Source organism: Myotis lucifugus, unplaced genomic scaffold (genome assembly GCF_000147115.1).
Source record: "Myotis lucifugus unplaced genomic scaffold, Myoluc2.0 scaffold_41, whole genome shotgun sequence".
NCBI classification, from domain to species: Eukaryota; Metazoa; Chordata; class Mammalia; order Chiroptera; family Vespertilionidae; genus Myotis; species Myotis lucifugus.
Window position 1 is genome coordinate 7776978 of NW_005871089.1, and position 22604 is coordinate 7799581.

A 22604-nucleotide genomic window follows, 5' to 3' on the forward strand; every position below is an offset into this window, starting at 1 on the left:
AATGTTGGTACACTTGAAATTTTCCCAGAGCTCTTTACACTATCCTAATTTTTTTTTAAGGCTTTTGTTTTTTAAAAAAATAAATTTTATTTTTTAATGTATTTTTATTGATTTCAGAGAGGAAGGAGGAGGGAGAGAGAGATAGAAATATCAATGATGAGAGAGAATCATTGATTGGCTGCCTCCTGCACGCCCCCCACTGGGGATCAAGCCCGCTACCGGGGCATGTGCCCTTGACAAGCATCGAACCTGAGACCCTTCAATCCGCAGGCCGATGCGCTATCCACCAAGCCAAACAGGCTAGGGCCCTAATTTTCTTTTTAATTTGCTGTTCTGATTGGTTGGCTTCCTTATCTTCCAAATTCCTGATTTTATTCTCTGCTTCATCTATTGATTCCCTGTAGTGTACAGGGTGTCTATCTATGTATACTTTAACAGCTGATAGCTCAATTTTTAAAATGAAATATATTTAATAATTTGTAATTATTCAAAGTATGTGTATACAATTTTGGGGGACACCTATATTATTCATTTCAGTTAGTATATTCTTTATTTCTGACTTTATTTTATGGTTTCCATGTCCACATTTCTTCTGCCACATTTCTTTTCAGGATGTTGCAAACCAAGATTGGTATAGTATTTTGTATATTCCAAGTAAACCAAGATATATAGAAATGAAAAGACAACCTTTCTTTCTAGGGACTTACATAATTACAACACAACATGGTATTATATTAAAGGTGTTTAGGTAGTCAGGAAAGTTTCATCACAAAGATATAATTTGAACTGGTTCTTGAAGGATAAATAAGGTTTTGCCTAATAGAACAGCATTAGAGGAAATACATTCCAGGAAGAGGAAACAGTTTGTTAACAGAATACATTGTAAAAACTATGAAGTCCTTGCCTGTTATTATATAACATTTTAACTTCCTCTTTGATGTGTACCTTCTTAAGTAGGGGTCTGAGGTGGGTTCGGTGAACATTTTAGAACTTAAAAATCTTATAGCTAGTTATTACCAAGTTATCCTGTCTAATAATAGAGAAACATGGTAATTAACCGTAACTTCGCTACCCTTCCCATTGGCTAATCAGTGAGATATGCAAATTAACTGCCCACCAAGATGGCGGCCGGCAGCCAGGCATCTGAAGCGAACAGGAGGCTTGCTTGCTCCAGTGATGGAGGAAGCCAAGGTTCCCCGCCTGCCTCCACCCAGCTCTGAGCTGCACTCTAAGCAACTATGTTGCAATTGTAGAAGCTAAACAATCCCCAGAAACCTGCTTTCAGCCATTAGAGCAGTGAGGTCTCCTAGCACCGGAATCAGCTGAGCAGCGAGGCCCACTGCCCCAGTGTCAAGCGGAGCCGCGAGGCCTCCCAGCACTGGGATCAGCGGAGCCGTGAGGCCTCCTGGCCCCTGGAGCTGCGTGACGGGGCAGCGCCCAAACCCCCTGATCGCCCTGTGGCTCTGTGTGTGACAGGGGGCGGGGCCACAACCTCCCTATCTGCCCTGCTCTGTTCATGACAGGGGAAGGCGCTCCAACCCCCTGATCGGCCCTGCTCTTTGCCTGATAGGGGGGAGCTCTCCAACCCCCTGATCGGCCCTGCTCTGTGTGTGACAGGGTGCGGCGCCCCAACCGCCCCATGGGCCCTGCTCTGTGTGTGACGGGGTGGAGCCGCAACCTCCCCATCGGCCCTGCCCTGAGTGTGACGGGGGGAGTGCCCCAACCCCCTGATTGGCCCTGCTCTGTGGGTGACAGGCGGCAGCGCCCCAACCCCCTGATCCGCCCTGCTCTGTGTGTGACAGGGGGCGGTGCCCCAACTCCCCTATCAGCCCTACTCTGTGCGTGACAGGGGGGAGCTCTCCAACCCCTCTGATCGGCCCTGCTCTGTGCGTGACAGGGTACAGAGCCCCAACCTCCCCTGATGGGCCCTGCTCTGTGCGTGACAGGGGGGAGCTCCCCAACCCCCTGATCGACCCTGCCTTGAGTGTGACAGGGGGCGGCGCCCCAACCCCCCAATCGGCCCTACCCTGAGCATGACTGGGGGTGGCATCGCAACCTCCCGATCCGCCCTGTTCTGTGCATGACGGGGCCACGGCCCAACTCCCCAATTGGCCCTGCTCTGAGCCTGACCAGGGGCTGCACCTAGGGATTGTGCCTGCCCTCTGCCACCCGGGAGCGGGCCTAAGCCAGCAGGTCGTTATCTCCCGAGGGGTCCCAGACTGTGAGAGGGCACACGTGGGGCTGAGGGGACCCCCCCTCCCGCCAGTGCACAAATTTTTGTGCACCGGGCCTCTAGTCCTATATAATAAAAGGGTAATATGCAAATTGACTCTATAACAGCAGAATGACTGGGAATGACTGGTCACTATGACACACACTGACCACCAGGGGGCAGACGCTCAATGCAGGAGCTGCCCCCTGGTGGTCAGTGCGCTTCCACAGGGGGAGCTCTGCTCAGCCACAAGCCAGGCTGACGGCTGCCAGCAGTGTTTCCAGTGAATTTCACTTGACTATGCTATGGGTAATATAGCTGCTAATCAACTCAATAGCCATTTCTTACTTGCACTCAAAGCGAGGAATTATTTACTATTTATTTACAGTCTTAGGAAAAGAAAATATACTGTGCTACTCATCAAGAGAAAATTTAATCTCTGTCATCAGCAGTGAATTTAACTTGGTTAACAAGATATTAGACCAGGATTTCTTATTCTTTTATTTTCAATGCCACATAGTGCTGAGTAGACAGGCAATACACTAGATATATATTTTAATTTTGGTGACTGACAGGAACTACCCCAAATGTTAATAGAAGTTGCTTCTGAATAATAGGATTACTCATGGTTTCTATTTTATTTATGCTTTTCTTATTTTTCACAGTGAGCATATATAACAAAATTTAAAAATCTCATATAAAAAAGAAAAATATATAAAACAAACCATTATAATCTTGAGTCTCAGTTCTGCATCTTTTTCATTCACTATGTTGGTCTTTCTGGGCCTCAGTTTTCCCTAGTCCATAAAACAGAAAGATTGACCTAGGGGCCTGCTCAGTTTTAACATTGAGTCTTTTGATTATCTACCTCTTTTTCCTATCTTTTCAGCCACTCCACCAGTATTAGCATTCAACATCATATAGTTTTGCCATCTTAAAATAAGGAATTTCTAGACACCTCTTCATACTTGCAGCTCTTTCTTCCACATTTCACCTAAACTCTTAAAAGTTGTCTACAATTACTCTCTCATATCTCTAATCCTTTGACTCACCCCATCTGCTTTCTATCCCCACCACTGCACGGAAATAGTACGTGCTAAGATCACAAGTGAGCTCTCATTAAAGACCTGTGGGCACATTTAAATCCTCATTCTACATTACCTGTCAGCATCATCTGCATAGTTATCTTCAACCCCTTAACTGTTTCATCACACTTATGGCTGTTATTTTTGAGTTTTCTTTGGAGTTATCCTCTTCTTCCTGGTTTACTTACCACGACCCCTTCTCCAGCTCACTCTCTATTTTCTTTTTGGCCTAGATATTTCTATATTAATAATTCCCAAACAGGTAAGAACATCAAAATTCCTTTCTGTGCTCCAGAATACTAATTCAATTGCTTGCTCTATTTCTTGCAGGCTGACAAAAATATGAACTAATACTCGCCCCCCTCAAAGTTATACCTCCTCCAACATTGTTTATTTCAGTAAGTGGCCTCACAAATCATTCAAATATATATATACCTAAAACCTTGCTCTAAATGCAGTTATTCCTGCATCTAGTTTTCTCTCTTTCTCTGCTGCCAAATCCTAATCCAGATCCTTGTCATATCTTCTTTTGCCCACAACAGCTCTTTAAACAGTCTCCTGGCCTCCTGTTTTCATACAGTAGCCAGAGCTGTCTTTTATTTTTTAGGACAGATTTATTGAGGTTTGATTTGTATATAGTAAAAATCTCCTTTTATTTAGTGTACAGTTCTGAGTTTTGACAAAAGTAGGAAGCCATATCACCACTACCATACAATATTTGGATTGTTTCCATTTGTCTTGCGGAATACATAGGAGTTAGATTGCTAGGTTCCATGGAAAGTTTATATTTAACTTTATAAGAAACTAGAAAACTTTCTTTTACAGTGGCTGATCCATTTACCCTCCCACTAGTACTATATGAGAGTTTCAATTGTTCCACATTCTCTCTAGCACCAGTTTTATTTTATTTTATTTTATTTTATTTTAACCATTGTAATACATGTATAGTGGTAGCTCATTGTAGTTTCGATGTACATTCCCATATTACGATATTTAGCATCTTTCACATGTTCATTGAGATCCATATATCTTTTGTGAAGTGCATACTTAAGTCTTTAGTGTATTTTTTATTTGATTTATTTTTTTTGGATTTTTAACATTTTTTATATATTATGAATACAAAGTTAGATACATACTTTGCAAAAAAAAAATTCTCCTTGTCTGTGGCTTGTCTTATTCATTTATCAGTACCTCAGAGCAAACCTTTTTTTTTTTTTTTTCATTTTGATGAAGTGTAATTTATTCTTTCATGGATCAGTCTTTTGGTGTTGTATCTAAGAACTCTACCTAACCATGGTTACAAAGATTCTCTCCTGTTCTAAGAGTTTAAAGCTTTCCATTTTATCCTTAGATCTGTGATCCATTTTGAGTTAATTTTTGTTCGTGGGATGTGAGATCAAGATAATTTTGTTGCTTATGGATATCCAGTTGTTCTAGCAAATTTATTGAAAAGAATATTCTTTTCGCCTTTGTCAAAAATCAGTAGCCTGTATTTGCATGGGTCTATTTCTGGACTGTATTCTGTTCTGTATCTGCTGTGATCTATGTCATGGATTAACAAACTTTTTCTGAGAAGCACCAGATAGTAAATACTTTAAGTTTTGTAGGTCAAAAGGCAAAATCCAAGATATTATGTAGATACTTGTATAACAAGAGAAAAAATAAATTTCCATGAATTTTTTGACAGAATTTAAAATATAACTGTTAAACGTGCAATACAATATACAGATGATGCATTGTAGAATTGTATAGATGAAACCTGTGTAATTTTATTAACCAATGTCATCCCAATACATTCAATTACAAATATAATAATTGAGTACAAGTTTGTAACACAGGTCTACTAATAAGAAGAATGGGATTGGTGGGGATAACATTTTGCTTAATAGGGGTTCAAAATTAGTGTTTCTTCTCATCAAAATTTAATACAAATGATTCATCTAGTAATGCATATTTATAATAAAATTTTACATATTTTTATCTTTGAAAAATATCTTTTCACAAAGGTGATACATGTAGCAGTGAAAATGCTGCAATTTATAGAGTGCCGAAAAGCACTGCAAAGTGATGAGAGAGCCACATAGAGTCTGTCATAGCTATTCAACTCTTTACTGTGGCATAAAATTTGCTATGGACAATGTAAATAAATGAGTCTAGATATGTTCCAATAATGAATTATTTATGGGTACTGAAATTTGAATTTCTTATAATTTTCACTTGTCACTAAATATTATTCTTTTTATTTTTTCATCCATATATACAAATTTAAAAGCATCCTTATCTTAGGAACATACAAAAACAGGTGATAGATAGGCTAGATTTGTCCTATGGTCTGTAATTTGCTTACCTCACTTCCCTATTCTATGTTTCTCTCCTTGGCCTACACCATGTTGTCAGGATTATTGTTGCTTTGTGCTAAGTATTGAAGTCAGGCAACCTGAATCTTCAACTTCGTTCTTTTCCAAAATTGTTTTGGCTATTCTAGTTCCTTTGCTTTTCCATATAAATTTTTGAATCACCTTATTGATTTGTACAAAAAATCCTGCTCAGAATTTTGTTGGAATTATGCTTAATCTACTTTGGGTACAATTGACATCTTAACAATATTAAGAGAACTGGTATAAATAAATCTCTAGATTTATTTATATCTTTGATATCTTTTATCATCTGTAGTTTTCTGCATATAGATTTTAGAATTTGCACATATTTTGTTAAATTTATACCTAAGTATTTCATGTTTTTTGGTTAGAGCCATCTTTTTAAAAATGCAGATTGTATCATGTTGTTTCCCAGTTTAAAACCCTTCAGTGGCTTCACACTGCTCTTAGAATAAACTCTAATCTTTAAAAGCCTAAAAGCCCTGAATGATCTGGGCTAAATTTATCCTAATTTTATGCTGTTCTTCACCTTATTCAAAATGTTCTAGTCTTAGACTAGCAGGAAATAGTTTTATCAATTAAGGTGTATAGCTTTTAGAATACTTGAAAGAGCAGTAAATAAATTTTTAAACAAACACTTGAAATATGTATATTTTAACCTTATTAAAAAGAGCAGTTCAATGATCTTCAGCAAATCATGAACTTAGAATTTGGCTGGGTGGTTGGGCTCTCTGTATGGAATTCTTTGATCTTTAAGTTTGTACTTTATGAGTATTGTTTGTTTCGTTTCATTTTTATTAATCCTCACCCAAAGATATTTTTCCATTGATTTTCAGGGAGAGTGGAAGAGAGAGGGAAAGACAGAGTGAAACATTTATATGAGAGAAACACAATGATTGGTTGCCTCCTGCACAAGCCCCTACCAGGGCCTGAACCAGGGAGGAGCCTTCAACCAAGATATGTGCCCTTGACTGGAATCGAATCTGGGACCCTTTGGTCCACAGGCCAAGGTTCTATCCACTGAGCCAAACCAGCTAGGACTATGAATATTGTTTACAAGGAACTTAGTTTTGTTTATATTTGCTAAAGACAATATTTTTTCCTTCCTAATAAACATGCTGAAACTTGACAAAAAGCCTAGTTTTCTGACCAAAGCAAGGATCCTGTTACTGTACATGAATGAAGTTAAATTTTCCAGCTAAAATGGTACTTACATGTGCATACCTTCTGCCAACTTTATTATAATATCTAAAGTAGAAATGTAAGACTAATGATATCCTGGGGGAAGGTCTGCAACTATGGTGCCTAAGAAAGAAAGAGAGCCACAAGGTTCATTTTAAAAAATTAACTTTTAAGCCGGCATTTTAATCGACCAGTATTTATTCAGTTCCTTATGCTAGATATATAGAGATGAATAAGATATTGCCTGGGCCTTAAAGAAGTTCAAAAACTTCTTGAAATGAGGAAACAGTTACAATTAAAAGTGATTGTAAATGGAGGTATGTCTAAGTGACTTTGATAGTACCAAGGAGAAACAAGTAGCCCAATGGGATTTAGAGTTTGATAAGACTACTTAATTTTTAAGATATAGAACTAGAAAGGAGACAATCTAGGGGGCTTGTATTTCATCCAATAACTAGAGGTCCCAAGACACACAGAATTGCCTGGAGAACTTACTTAAAAAATCAGATTCCCAGTCTCATCCCTCAGAGATTGACTAGATACGACTAGGGTGGTTTCCCAGGTGGTTCTTATTTAGCTAGCAAACTCTAGTCTGCACATGACATTTAGTAGTCAATGCAGTAGGTAAGATTGAGCCACAGAATAGTTAAGCTAGGTAAGAAGATCATATTAGAAAGTTAAATCCAGTGGTGGTATAGAACAGTGAAATCACCTGAGAATATCATTAAAATGCAGATTTTGGTTCAGTAGGTTTAAGATACTACCTTTCTAACAAGCTCCAAGTTGAGGCTGGTACTACTTGACTGAGGACCACAGTTTGATTAACAAGGGTAGAGAGGTTATATTGGAATGGGGTGAGACTACAGACATGAAGATAAGTAACAGCCTATTGCAGGAATCTAGGCAAAATAACTACTCAGTGTTTGGTACTAGCAAGAATAAGTTCTAGTGAAATGTAATAGATGAAATTGGGAATACTAATTTAGTGAGTTAGTAGGATGTGGTGTTAGAAGTGAGGGGAGAGGTGTCAAGAATGATCTGAAGGTTGAAGTTTAGCTATCTTGGTGGATGACATTAATTGAACTAGAATAAAAGACAGAGGAAGAAGGTGGCTTGCGGGTAGAAGCGGGCTGGCTAGTATAGAATAGTTTCTTAGAGCTGAGAAAAGTGATAGCCAGAGGGTTAATTTTTAATGCATTGAGTTTGAGGAGCCTATGAGATACCCAAAATGTTAAAGGGATCAGTAGAAGAAAGGGAACCCACAATAGACTAAGAAGTGTCAGATATGTTTGTGGATAGCTGTTTGAAAGGCATTTCCTGGAGGAGAAAGTCAGAGTATCATTGTCACAGAGACATCAAACAAAAGATTAGATAGAGTTCGATGAGAGTGTATAAAATTATAGTTTAATAACTAACTTTCCAAAATGCTGATTGACTAAAGGAGTTCATTAGTTTTTCCTCTCAATCTTTTAATTTAAGGACCAGAGCCAATTTTTTCATATTATTCATCATGAAAAGCCTCATAGTGCCTTTTCCATTCAGATTTTCTTCTTTTTCCTCCCCCTACAGATCAAGAGCTGCTAGATACAGTTGAAAGTCTTGCCATGCACTGAAAGGGAAGCATTGTATGTGAAGTTCTATTTTCTAAAATGTCTGCCTGTAACACCTTTACTGAGCACATTTGGAAACCTGGTGAATGCAAGAATTGCTTTAAACCTAAAAGCTTGCACAAGCTCCCTCCTGACCCTGAGAAGACAGCCATCACCCACGGCCATGTGAAAACTAATGCCAATCACAGTAACAACCACCATATCAGGAACACTGCAAATTTCCGGCCTCCTGTTGCTAAAAAACCCACTATAGCTGTGAAGCCCACCATGATGGTGGCAGATGGGCAAAGTGTATATGGTGAGCTTAACATCCAAGGACCCTGTGAGAACAAACCTGTCATTATAGAGAGGAACCGAAACAGGACAGCCTTGAATCAGAAACCACTCAATAATAATAATAATGAAGATGATATTGAAGGAGTTAGCCATGTTTCTAAACCTTTTGGCAATAATGACAGTGCAAAGAAGATATCAAGTAACAATAATGGACTAACTGAAATGTTGAAGGAGATAGCAGGCTTGGATACTACTCCTCAGATAAGAGTAAATGAAACAAATGCCAAAGAAATATTCTTAGGAAGAATAAATGATTGCTATAAACGATCACTGGAAAGAAAGCTTCCACCAAGTTGCATGATGGGTGGGATAAAGGATACTCAGGGCAAGCATGTTATTCTGAGTGGGAGCACAGAAGTGATCAGTAATGAAGGGGGCCAGTTCTGTTACCCAGAGTTTTCTAGTGGAGAGGAGTGTGAGGAAGATGTACTTTTCAGTAACATGGAAGAGGAGCATGAAAGCTGGGATGAGAGTGATGAAGAGCTGTTGGCCATGGAGATTCGTATGAGAGGGCAACCTCGATTCGCTAACTTTAGGGCAAATACTTTGTCTCCTGTTCGATTCTATGTGGACAAAAAATGGAATACTGTCCCTCTGCGAAATAAGTCTCTGCAGAGAATCTGTGCTGTAGACTACGATGACAGTTATGATGAGATCCTGAATGGTTATGAAGAGAATTCTGTGGTCTCCTATGGACCAGGAAGCATTCAGAGCGTGGCATCATCTGACTCCACATCACCAGATTCTTCTTTAACAGAAGAATCACGTTCTGAGACAGCCAGTAGTTTATCCCAGAAGATCTTTAATGGAATATCTCCTGGTACCCCAGGATATTCTAAGGACATGAAGGAAAGTGAGCCCAATTATGAAAGTCTCTCTGGTAACAATCAAGAGGATTCATCACAAGCATCCAAAATCTCAGAAAAAATTCCAGAGACACACAAAGCAGTCCTTGCTCTCCGATTAGAAGAGAAAGATGGCAAGATTGCTGTACAAACTGAGAATCAAGAAAGAAAAGCCTCTACAGATACTGCTGGGCAAGCAGTAATCATAAACCTTATTCCTGTACAAGAGCAAGCAAAGCCCTACCGCATAGTGAACCTTGAGCAGCCGTTGTGCAAGCCATATACTGTTGTAGATGTGTCAGCAGCAATGGTTAGTGAGCACCTCGAGGGCCCTGTTTACAGCCCCAAGACAAAAAGCTCATCTTCTACTCCAAACTCTCCAGTGACATCACCTATATCAACATCAGGACAAATAAGTGCCCATTTTCAAAAATCCAGTGCAATTCGATACCAGGAAGTATGGACATCCAGTACCAGTCCACGACAAAAGATACCTAAGGTGGAATTAATTAGTGGCGGAACTGGGCCAAATGTCCCTCCAAGGAAAAACTGTCACAAATCAGCACCTACTTCACCCATTGCTGCAAATGTTTCCTCTAAAACCATCCCTGTTAAGTCACCTAATTTGTCTGAAATAAAATTTAATAGTTATAACAATGCTGGTATGCCCCCTTTTCCAATTATCATTCACGACGAGCCAACTTATGCTCGGAGTTCCAAAAATGCTATCAAAGTTCCCATTGTAATTAATCCAAATGCATATGACAATCTAGCCATCTATAAAAGTTTTCTTGGAACAAGTGGAGAACTTTCAGTGAAGGAAAAAAACACAAGTATGATAAGCCATACTTATGAAGAAATAGAAACTTCAAGCAAAGTGTCTGATGATACCACTGGCAACCCCACTGATTGTCCCCAAGCTAAAGGGTTTTCAAATAGCACAGAATGTAAAAGGGGCTCAGTGGCTCAGAAAGTCCAGGAGTTTAACAGCTGTCTTAACAGAGGTCTGTCTTCCCCACAGAGAAGCTGTAGTTCCAACCACAGCTCCCCAACTAAGAGCCAGAGAACCACTCAAGAACCTGTTGCCAGAACAGAAGGCACTCAGGAGTCTCACATGGTGGGGAGTGGCAGCAGCAACAAGGAGAAAGCAAGCATAGTGCTTTCTCAAATTGTGGCTTCTATCCAACCCCCACAGTCCCCTCCAGAAATGTCCCAGTCAGGCCTTAAAACTTGCAGTGTGGAAGAGCTTTATGCAATTCCTCCAGAGGTTGATGTTACTAAAAGTACACCAGTCCGGCCAAAATCTCTCTTTCCATCTCATTCCAGTGGTGAGCATGAAGCACCTCAGACCACAGAAAATCTTACCACTAAAGTACAAAAAGATACACTGGCAAAGCAAGTCACAACCTCTCCCTCCAAGTTAGTGATTAACCCCCAGAGTGAGCCATCACCTCCTTTTCCTCCACCACGTTCTACGTCCTCCCCTTACCACGCAAGTAACCTTTTGCAGAAGCATTTCACCAACTGGACCAAGCCAACCAGCCCTACCAGGTCAACAGAAGCTGAATCCGTTTTGCACTCTGAAGGCAGCAGGCGGGCAGCTGATGCAAAACCTAAACGCTGGATATCATTTAAAAGTTTCTTCCGTCGTTGGAAAACAGATGAGGAGGACAACAAAGAGAAAGAACGAGAGAAAGGGAAACTGGTGGGTCTGGATGGCACAGTCATCCACATGCTGCCCCCTCCTCCAGTCCAGCACCAACACTGGTTCACAGAGGCAAAAGGAGAATCCAGTGAGAAGCCAGCCATCATCTTCATGTACAGGTGTGACCCTGCCAAAGGCCAGCCCAGTGTAAATCAAAGTAAGGCCCGAGCAGACCAGTCAGCAATCATGGAGAAGGGTGGAACACAGGATGAGTTACTACAGGTCTCAGAGGAGAAGAAGAAAAGGAGTCATTCTTCTCCATCACAGATTCCTAAAAAAATGCTCAGGTATGTAAAATAGACTAGCAGAATGTGGAAATTATTTACATGTTTTCAAATGCTAAATTTTTTATATCTTTAAGATTGCATAAGAGCCATTTTTGTTTGTAAGTAGCATATAGGGGCCATCAATCTTTATAACTGCATTCCAAGATTAGAATATTATTAAAGTGCTCTTATTGAACAAGGTTTATGGCCCAGGATATTGCTGTCTCTGTGAGTGTTATGGAAGGGAGGGTTGCAACTCATAGTTATTTAACATGTAGGTGAAACAGAAGTTAGTTATTGATACTGAGACCCAAAGTTATAATCTTCAATTCAGTTGGGCAGATTATATACCCACATCAATTCTCTAGGCATTAATTTTCTTTCATATTTTAATAACTGTTTAATGATCATCTACTCTGTCTAAGGCACATCCCAAATATTTATCTCAAATACTTATAACAGCCCTACAAATTAGTTGTACTCTTCAGATGAGGAAACACATCTGGGAAGTTAATAATTGGTCAAATTCATATAGCTAGTAGTTGTCAGTCAGAATTCAAACCCTGATTTGACTTCCTCTAAAGTCTGAATCATCCAATAATGATGCATTGTTAATGAACACAAGATCAAACAAAATATTTATATTTTTACTTGTAATCATTCAAATAAACATTCATGTTTAAGAACTTAGTTTTTTTTTCTTTCTCACTTACATTGTGAGCAAAATTACTGACCTAACAATAAAAGAGATAGTTATACCACATTTGTAGTAAACGGATGATTTCCTTATATCCCCTGTCCTTTTTATTATTTTTTTTGCAAGTTAGAAATAATTTTAATATATTCTCTAATAAGAATGGGTGCACGTACATGCCTGTGTATAGATGTATCCACAGTACACAATATATTTCTTGTTTAATTGAATTTATTGGAGTACAGGTTTCAACTGTACATCTCAATAAAATCAAAGATATGACCTGAGTATTCCATTCATCTGATTCTGAGTGTTCCTCCCCCTTGACTTATAGTAAAAATTCTCTCCCAGGTTTGGTCTTTTCTCTGGCAAATACAGCAACCTGATGATAGGGTAGTTTCTCTCACCAGCTTTTCTTTAGAATAGTATAAATAAAAATGAGGTAAACAGTTAATGCCTTCACTTTTTCTAGCAAAATGCCAGGAAGTTTTGTATATATTCTTTACTAAAATACGTTTTTCATGTATCTCAAATACTTATGACAAATAGTTGTCAAAATGCTAGAAAATTTCCTGTTTTTCTTAAATCTATGTAATAACAAAGCAAGTAAAATAGTGGTTATAAATGTATTCCTGGAAAGAATAGTCTTGTCATTGATGGTTGAAAGTGGGTGATAGAATGTTATACTTCAGTAGTAATAAAATGCATATATTGTAAGTTAGTGTTTTCCTTAGAAAAGAAGCAATTTTAACAGCACATGTTTGGAGTTACCTTTGGGGGAATGGCAGATAGTTCTTGCAGGCTTTGCTCCTCATTAAGTATGTCTATGGTATATTTATCTGCATCCTGGAAGGCAGACTCGAAATGATTTGGCCTCTCTCTGTGAAATGAAACTCTACTTCGACTGCATGTCACTGTATATGGTCTAGAGCAGTGGTTCTCAACCTTCCTAATGCCGCGACCCTCTAATACAGTTCCTCATGTTGTGGTGACCCCCAATTTCATTGTTACAATTTAAACATAATTAAAGCATAGTGATTAATCACAAAAACAATATGTAAATATATATATGTGTTTTCTGATGGTCTTAGGCTACTCCTGTGAAAGGGTCATTCAACCCCCAAAGGGGTCGCGACCCACAGGATGAGAACCGCTGGTCTATAGGGTGTCCAATGCCCTTAATATAGCAGACCCCTTACTCTAAAGTTTATATTTTCACAGATTTGATTATAAATGGACCCTTTCTTCCAAAATTTATCAGTTCTTTATAGGTAACATCCATGAATCCAAATGGTGCATTTGGTTTGCCCCTTTTGTTCTCCAGATTATTCCTACAATATAATAACTGGAGTGCTGTTAAAACACAGATTGCTTTGCTCCTACCCCCATAGACTGACTCAGTAGGTCTGAGGTAGATCCTTATCATTTCCATTTCTAACAAGTTTTCAAGTGATACTGATGCTGATGCTGCGGGTCCTAGGGCCACACTTTTTGAACCACTGACCTTACCACCATTCTAAATATATGTGCTATCCTATATAATAAAAGAGAAACATGTAAATCGACTGTCCTTCCACTACGCTCACCAGCCAATCAGGGGTGAGTATGCAAATTAACCCAACAAAGATGACAGGTTAATTTGCATACACAGGCACTGGGCAGAGAGCAGAGCGGGAGAGCCAACAGAGAGTGGAGCGGCTTGGGGAAATTGGCTCCCCAAGCCGCCAGACGGAGAGCAGAGACGGAGAGCTGGCAACTTGGAGGACTTGGCAGAGTGGGAGGCCATGGGACACAGTCAGAGCAGGAAGGGAAAACCAAGATCATGGGGAGCACCAGGAATTCTGGGAATAATAGTTTTTGTGGCAGCCCCAGGACCAGAAGCGGAAGCCCAGAGCGCGGGGAGCACCAGGAATGCTGGAAATCGTAATTCTGATGGCAGACGGATCTCCTAGACACTAGAGCAAAGTGACCCTGGAGTAAGTTACTGTTGCAGTGGGGGATGGAGGGAAAGCAAAGGTGAGAGACATAAGTAAAATTAGAGTGTCTAGGAAAAATTAAAGGGAAGATATCCTAAAACTTCCAGGAAATCTCTACCAATGAAGCAAAGAAGAAAAAAATGCCTCTATTATTCTGTGAGCAATAAACCAAACTGAGTTGGGGTCTCAGACAATTCGCTCATATGATTGCAAAGACAGACAGAAACTTCTTGATTGGAGAGGGCTCCCCTGAGGGCTCCCATATTGGAGAGGGTGCAGGTCGGGCTGAGGGACCCCCACAACCCCCAGTGCACGAATGTCGTGCACCGGGCCTCTAGTAGTATAAATAAAAGAATTTTGAGGTATTAAGCTTTTCTTAGAGGCACATTGGAATTTTCACATTTTATCATATCCCAGACTAAGAATAGAAGGTAGTATGAAATAGTTTTTATTAACTTTTTATTTATTTTTTATTTATTTTTCTTTTAGGGGCCATGCTAATCTTCTCTGTATCGTTCCAATTTTAGTATATGTGCTGCCGAAGCGAGCACTATTAACTTTTTAAAATGTTTAAACATGAATACTCATATTGAGAAATATATACAATTTGCCTTTACAATAATTACCTCATTTACTTGAAGCAACTTTCAGAGGAAAAACATTACTATCAAATTTCAGCATTTATGTTTCTGGCTTGACTGCAATGTAACCATCCCATGCCTGGAAACACACTGCTTGAAAAAATGAAAATACAAGTTTTTCTTTATAGTAAATGAAGATTTCAAATTCAAACTATATAAAAGGAAATAAAAGTACTCTACTGAAGGCCAGACCCTAGACTTTGAAAGATGACTGTGTAGAGCCTTTCATTATGGGAGGAGATTGTCACTAAGTTCATTTATTTGACTGTTCAGTCAACATAAATTGAATATTTTAACAGTGCCATAGGGACAAATGATCATACTGCTGAAATATTGCATATGACTTCAGCTGTCCTGTCAGGTCCTTCCGTGTACAGTGTCTATAATGATATTTATTGTAATGGGGTGACCCGCGGAGATAACCACCAGGACTCAGATAAAAATTTAGGAGCCTTTATTAAGCTGGCCAGCGACTACAGTTACAGCACCCTGCCGAAGCAGAGGCTGAACTGCAGCGCAGACTACAGGAATTACAGCATTTTTATTTGCAAAAACCACAAAGTTACAAAACCTTAGTTCCCGACACAGTATAGTATCAGTACCTTCCTATCTATGTGTTTTAGGAACAGAGAGTACAGCATATTGAAAAGGGGCTATGAGACCATATCTCAAGGCCTGGCCTGATGTCAGTACCTTCCTATCTATGTGTTTTAGGAACAGACAGCACAGTGTGCCCCATCTGGCCAAAGTGCCAGATATGCAGCCCAGCACATTCCCTACTGGTCTTATTGGGAATCAAATCATTGATTCTGCTTCCTGCCAGCCTTCTTTAGGGATTTGTTGGTAGTGGGTGCCCCAGGCCTCACTGTCGGAGTAGTGAGTCAGTGGTCTTCCATGGGGCTAAGGTTTTACAGCCCCAAGAGGAACAGTAAAAGTCATCTTTACCCTCACACTCCAGGGGCCCTTCTCGGGGGCAGACATAGTGCTGGGTTCGCCATAGGTCTTGTTCAAGGTTAAGGCTTCCATACCCATATGTCTGTTTAGATATATACATGGCATTGCCCCCTAATATCCCAGATCCCCTTATGGTGAGGGGGCGGTTCCATTCTTTCCCAAATATTTTGCAAAGGTCAGTATGTAGCTTCGGGGGCCCTAAGGTGGTGGCCTTCCCAATGATTTTACCATCCATCATGCGGGTGACCTCCCAGGAGTAAACTGGGGCTTGGTGGGGATTCCCGCTTGCCAAAACCAGGAGGCATAAAAGGAGGATGAGACAGGGTCTACAGTCTATTGTCCCGATGCGTCTTCAGCCTTCTTGATTTGTGTGTGGTGAATCCAGGGCTTCTTTCCCCCGACTTTGACAGCAGTTGGGGTGCTTAGGATGACCTGGAAAGGCCCTTCCCACCGAGGCTCAAGAGTACCTGGATCGTGTCGCTTCACCCAGACCAAATCACCAGGGGCACACACAGGTGGGCTGTTTGGGTTGGGCGCGCGGGCTTCCTGATGAGCTGCTGGGGCGATTTGGTGCACAGCCGCTGAGCTGGTCTGGAGTGCCTGTAAGGACTGGGCACAAATTTAGCACCTTCTGGCTATATCCTGGGTGATAGTATTCCCTTCCCAGGAGTTCAGCTAGTTTGGTTCTTCCCAGGTGAGTACTTTGGTGTGTCTGGGAGGCGATGATTCGGCCCAAAGCCTCTGGAACAAAAGACTTTCCATCTGGTAATAGTAGCCATCCCTGGGAAGTCCCTTTTGCGTGTAATTTTGTGGCTGTTTCCTTTTCTTCTGAAGTGTAAACAGGGTTTGGCTGTAGATTCCGGGGTGGTACTGATACCAGTACTTCAAGTGGCCCTACTGGTCTTTTTGCATTCTCTTTGGCTGTTTTGTCTGCAAACTGGTTCTCTCTTGCTTCTGGGGAGTCCCCTTGTCTTACATACCTACTTAGTTACATCTAGCAGTGCCAATTGGCCCATTGTCCTTGCTCTGCTCATGTCTGTCTAACTGCCTTCTATATTACCTCAAGGATCCTGGCTCTGAATTCTTTCAGGGAAAATAGACGTTGAATTTTCTTCTGTAACTGCTTCGTGCTGAGGAGGGATGGAGTTTTCTCTCATAGCCAAGAGATCCTTGCTGTCTGTCAGAGGAACGATGAGGCCTGGGCACAGAAGGAGGTGGGCTTGTGACCTGGCAGAGACAAACTATAACAAATGGTTTGGTGGAAGGGAAAGAAAACATTTCAGTTTTAATAACCTCTATTGAAATAGAGTTTTTCTCCTTAAAATTATCCCTCCGTTTATTAAAATACTAATTTATTTACTGTATTCAGTTTGGCCTAATTGTTTGCATAAACACAACAAGAATGGTAACCGACTACCTTTGCTGGAATTTTATGATTGAATCTTAATGTGCCCCATAGGGCCAGGAAGCCAAGCTATCTAGCTTCCATCAGGCCTGCCTGCAGTATCTGCTGAGTTAGGTGAATTCCTCACCTGCAGTGGCTCTACCCGGGGCCATGTCCTAGGCCTTAAGGCCCATCTCAGTAGCCCTCCTACTCATTGCGGCCCAGAGTGCGTGGGGGTTCTGCAGGGATGCAGAGGCATCCTTATTGTTCCCCTTCTACTCTGACCAACCGCCAGTGATGGTAGGGCATTGGTCTGACGCTCCAGCGCCAGCCATCTTCAGGCCTCCCAAGCAGGATACCAGCTTTTCCCGTAGCACACTTATTGGCTTCAAGTCTTCAGAGTCCAGACTGGTCTCTTTAAAACATGATACTCCAGTCAAAGTTTTTGATTAATAAAACCACTATTAGGAACCAGTCTTATTGAATCTATGCAAAGAAATGTATTGCCATGATTTATTAAGCATTGCCAAATTTCAGAGGAATTATATAAGGAGAAAAATATACTGACCTGCTTTTAGATTTTCTGATTTTTCTTGTCAGTCCTTTTTATGGACTCTTCAGAGTAATATAACTGTCTTCAAATGGTAAGAAGAAATTTACAATGTGTCTATATTCAAATAGATAGTTTTATCTGTCCCTGTAGTAGGGCTCCCCTTACTTGACTTGTTCTCTCAGAACAGACTAAGGGTGCTTTATTTCTTTACAGGGTCTCATATGTTACAGTACCTCACAGGGTCTGTAATTCCTGTAACAGAGGGCTAGTACTCACTACTTTACTACTTCCCTCTGTTCTAAACAGGCCTTCCCCAGTTTCCTACAGTTGAGGTTTGTGCCACCCCTGACATGGACATGGTCATACAGGCCTGCAAGACAGTATACAGGCTGCCAACTGTCTCTCAATAGAGACCAAAACCTGATGGGTACTCTTCCTTGTCCAGTTGGGCACCTGCCCTTTTGACAACTGCATTCAAATCTGTAAGAGAATTAAGGTTAATCTAACATATTAATACAATGAAACATAATATTGGCACTATGGCCACTTCAGGCAGCTAAATCTTCTGCTGCTAAACATGACATATGGTAGGGCTATACAAACATGTTAGGGAGGTGACTAAAGTATATTCTTGACCTTCCTACATAAGGCAAAATTGTCCTTGTCTCTCTGGAGCTATGTACATGAAGACGCAGACATCATATAAGTCTATTATACAGTTTTCTGCAGGCCACTGTCAGGGCTGTGCGTTGCGGCCAGTTCTTCTTTCTAGCCACAAACACAGTCTGTCCAATTTCCTTAAAATGTATTCTGGTACAGGAGAAGGTTGTTTTGCTGTATACAGGCAGCTTAACCCCTATACAACTGGGTTTGGACCTCTGCCTAGCAAACTGCAGTCTATAAGTTCAATATGTAGCTTCCGGTCCTCCTAACCCAAGGGGTCTCAGCCAGTTTCTGAGTCAGACTCCTCCTCTCTTGGAGAATTTCAAAGTCCTGATGGCTCCCAGGTCCAGGGAGAGTGCCCTTTTCTTTGCCCTTTTGTTAACCCTGTTTATTAGTTACAGGGCCCCGCTATCCTCATCTTCCTACCAGTCCCCTTTGTGGCAGAGCAGCGACCAGGCCTCTTCCAAGGGAGTGCACTGGAAGGGGATATCAGCTCCTCCTCTTCCAGCAGCAACAGGTACTGAACCCTTTCAGCTCATTTGCAAACAGGGAGCTTTCACTAGCTCTATCTGCAGCTTTCATAGATCCCGGGATCGCTGCTCTATTCCTGGGGCTGCAAGAAGGCTAGTAGCAGTCACTGGCTTCTGTTTTAACTGCTGTAGCCAGCAAGCCAAAGGCCCAAGTCTTGTATTGCTTGTTGTAAAACACTTATTACTCACTGGGCAGCAGCAGGGCAGCTCTAGTGTCAGGTAAATTTCTGCTGTTCCCCACTTGTCCCACTGCTGCTGTTTTTTTAGGGCCACTGCAGGCAGCTTGGGCATCCAGCCCCCCTTCTTTGTCCTGGCTCTCAGGGGCTGAATCTGCCTAGCAACCAGTTCTAAATCACCAGGGTGACTGCGGACTTCGGCTCCGTTTCTCTGACTCTTGGCTCCTGGGAGTTTAGTGTTTTTTTTAATGTATTAGAATTCTTTATTATTAGAAACCTCAATCCTTTAATGATTACTATAAAGTAAACAGCCAGTATTTCTTAGATTACTAAGAACAGGTGCTTCCTTCCTTATGTAATTTCAAGTATATTGTATCAGTCTAATTTAGTATTGGAAGGGTTAAAGAGAACAAAACGGGGCAGAGAAAAACTTGTTGTGCTTAGTAGTAGCTTGAGTCCAGCATAGTTCAGATAAGTAAAAATCAACAAATACTATCTCTCCCTGCTCTCCCCACTGACGACGCCCCCCCCCTTTTCTGCATTAACCACTTTCTCTGTCCTTAGCTGCTCTCCCTCCTAGACTTTTCCTTTTTACTCTTAGAGGATCTTAAATCCTCCTCTCTTACTACTCTTGATCTCTCCAACCAATCCCCCAGTCCAATTGTTTGTCTCCCTTTAAACAGTGGGAGTTTCAGAGAAAACCACAGACTACTGCTATAGTAGTCCTCCCTCCCGGAGGCTGGGATCTGACCTGTGGAGAAAAATGACTCTTAGTCGGCCTGGAAAGATAGCAGATGAGGATAAGGAGTATAGGGAAATTTCTCGCGGACTGAAAGCCTGGAGGGCCTCCTGAAAGAAAAGATCTTTAATTCAGTTACAGATGCTGTCAGAATCAGGATGAGGGAGGAAGGGAAAGACCAGGTTATGTCTTCTATGAGGATAACTGAAAATGGCAAGTCAAACAAAATACACAACCAGGGTTAATGGGGTCCATAGACAGTTAATAACTTCAGCCTTAGTTCCTCCTCAGGTGGCTCACGTTGGACTGTGATGTCACAGGCAGGGTCAGGGCCAATAAATCTCTCCTCCCTGCGGAGCTGTAAGCCCTGCCCCCCCAGAAGTCTCTGTCCACCAAAGAGATAAGAAAATTATAAATAACAAGTTCTTTGTTCTTTGAAATTTACTACTTTGTTAATTTGCTAAGTAAATCGTTAACTTGAAAAGACTTTTCTCTTGCTTTTCTTATAAGCAATATCAGAACCAAGCACTCTTGGAACCTAGCCAGCCTTTGTTTTAGCCTTTAAATCTACCCCAGAACTTCAAAATTTTAATTTAATATAGCGAATTTACAACTCAGATAAAAGCAACTGATAGACAGAGGGGCTGATCCCCTCTGTAATAGTGAGCAAAAGACTCTGAGAAAAATAAATCTTGCAGCTGCTAGAGACTTTTGCAGACAATTACGGGTCCAGCCCAAATGTTTAGCCAGACAAATCAACAGAAATGCAGAATAAATCAAAGTAGCTCTCACTTCACACAGACCAGTTAATGAGCAGCCAAGACAGACAAACACCCGTACTTGCACTCTCTCAGTAGACTAGCCCAGACTGGAGCTGAGCAGATAAATGAAACAATGCCCAACTCCCCATATGGGCATGGGGGCCCTCCTGGCACCCATGTCGCAGAACAGAATTCTCGACCAACGTCTTGGTGAGAACCTACCGGAGGAGTTAAGACTGCATCCATTCTCCCCTTCTCGGTAGCAAATTGGCTTGTCCCACCCAAACAAACAGCTGTTCACTCATAATTCCTCAATCGAATCCCTTTTTAAAATTTTCATCATGCAATTTAGAACAGTGGGTTTACTTTGTCCCTACCCCATGATGATCGGTGGCAAGAGACAGACAAGGGAGGGGGGTGACCTGTTTTCACAGATCCTCACTCAGATGCCTGCCTGGCCGCGTCCCTTTGGAGCTTAGATTCGTCTTAGCTAAGGTGCACCCGTATAAACCCTGGGCCTGGTCACCTCCACGTGGGGGTGAGTCACCGTTATGCCATACGACAAATCTCGAAACCGCAGGTTGAGGCCCACTCCGACTCCGTAACTGAAGTCGTGGAGCCACACAAAGGAGAGGAGAGGGCAGGCCCTCTCCCTCCATACTCACACACTTTCACCAGACATTCACTCAGAGTTTAAACAATCCACCCAATTCCTAACTAATTCCCAATTCCTGACTATAAGGGAGCTCTATGGCTTCCTGGGAGGTGATCAAGCTCCCCTTCCACTCACTCGAAGTGGGCCAGACTGGTAGGGGGTCAACGAAGATGACTGACCCTAACCCATTTTGACAAGACAAAGACAACAAAGAAAAAAGACAAAAACCATACAAATGCAACCTAAGGTTGCCCAGACCAGGACCCCCAGACGCCGTCGTGTCGGGTGGTCGAACTCCGAGGTTCCGCTGCATCCAGCCCTCTTATGAGTCCTAAAGGGAACGTTCCACAGACAGATACCAGATTCTTACCTCCCCACTGGAGGTCCAGGTGGCTCGTTGTTTTCGGATTGCAGTTTTGGGAGGAAAACACTCCGCCTCCCTGGGACCCAGGACGGAGACTGGAGTGCCCTCGCCTGGGGCGTCCGGGGTGTCCACTGGCAACTCGGCCTCTGTGGATCTCGCTGGGGGCCTCCAAATGTAATGGGGTGACCCGCGGAGACAACTACCAGGACTCAGATAAAAATTTAGGAGCCTTTATTAAGCTGGCCAGCGACTACAGTTACAGCACCCTGCCAAAGCAGAGGCTGAACTGCAGCGCAGACTACAGGAATTACAGCATTTTTATTTGCAAAAACCACAAAGTTATAAAACCTTAGTTCCCGACACAGTATAGTATCAGTACCTTCCTATCTATGTGTTTTAGGAACAGAGAGTACAGCATATTGAGAAGGGGCCATGAGACCATATCTCAAGGCCTGGCCTGATGTCAGTACCTTCCTATCTATGTGTTTTAGGAACAGACAGCACAGTGTGCCCCATCTGGCCAAAGTGCCAGATATGCAGCCCATCACACTTATCACATAGAATTAATTAGAGGATATAATGAGAAAACATGCAAAAGATTAGTACATGGTCTAGCATATATTAGGTGCTTTGAAATGTTAGTAACCCCTCTGCCCTCAATGGGATAAGTGCTAAAATAATGCATGTGTTGAGTGGTACAAAAGCGTAAAAAATGGTGATGAAATCAGCTTAAAGGAGACTTCTCAGAAATGAACTGCAAACCAGATATTAAAAGGCAAACAGGATTCTGCCAGCTGGTTGGAAAAGATATTGTAGGCAAAAAGAATAACATATGCAAGGTCACAGAAATGAGTATGGCAAACAGAAGCAGGACAGGTGACTAGAAAAGATCATG

At 41.6% G+C, this 22604-nt stretch overlaps 1 protein-coding gene and 1 pseudogene across 6 annotated transcripts in view; one reads left to right on the forward strand and one right to left on the reverse strand.

Annotated features, from left to right (window-relative positions):
• The window catches only part of PEAK1 (pseudopodium enriched atypical kinase 1), a 141041-nt gene that overhangs the window by 27773 nt on the left and 90664 nt on the right, over nt 1-22604 (forward strand). For 5 of the 6 annotated variants that reach the window (XM_006087920.3, XM_006087919.3, XM_023753159.1 and 2 more), the window contains exon 2: nt 8427-11640. In XM_006087920.3, the coding sequence (XP_006087982.1) occupies nt 8507-11640 (3134 nt within the window). In that variant the 5' untranslated portion in view covers nt 8427-8506. Of the gene's footprint in view, nt 1-3676; nt 3696-8426; nt 11641-22604 lie in introns of those variants that run through there. The other variant, XM_023753160.1, reaches the window with a different exon arrangement.
• On the reverse strand, nt 14740-14840 carry LOC111825829 (annotated as a pseudogene).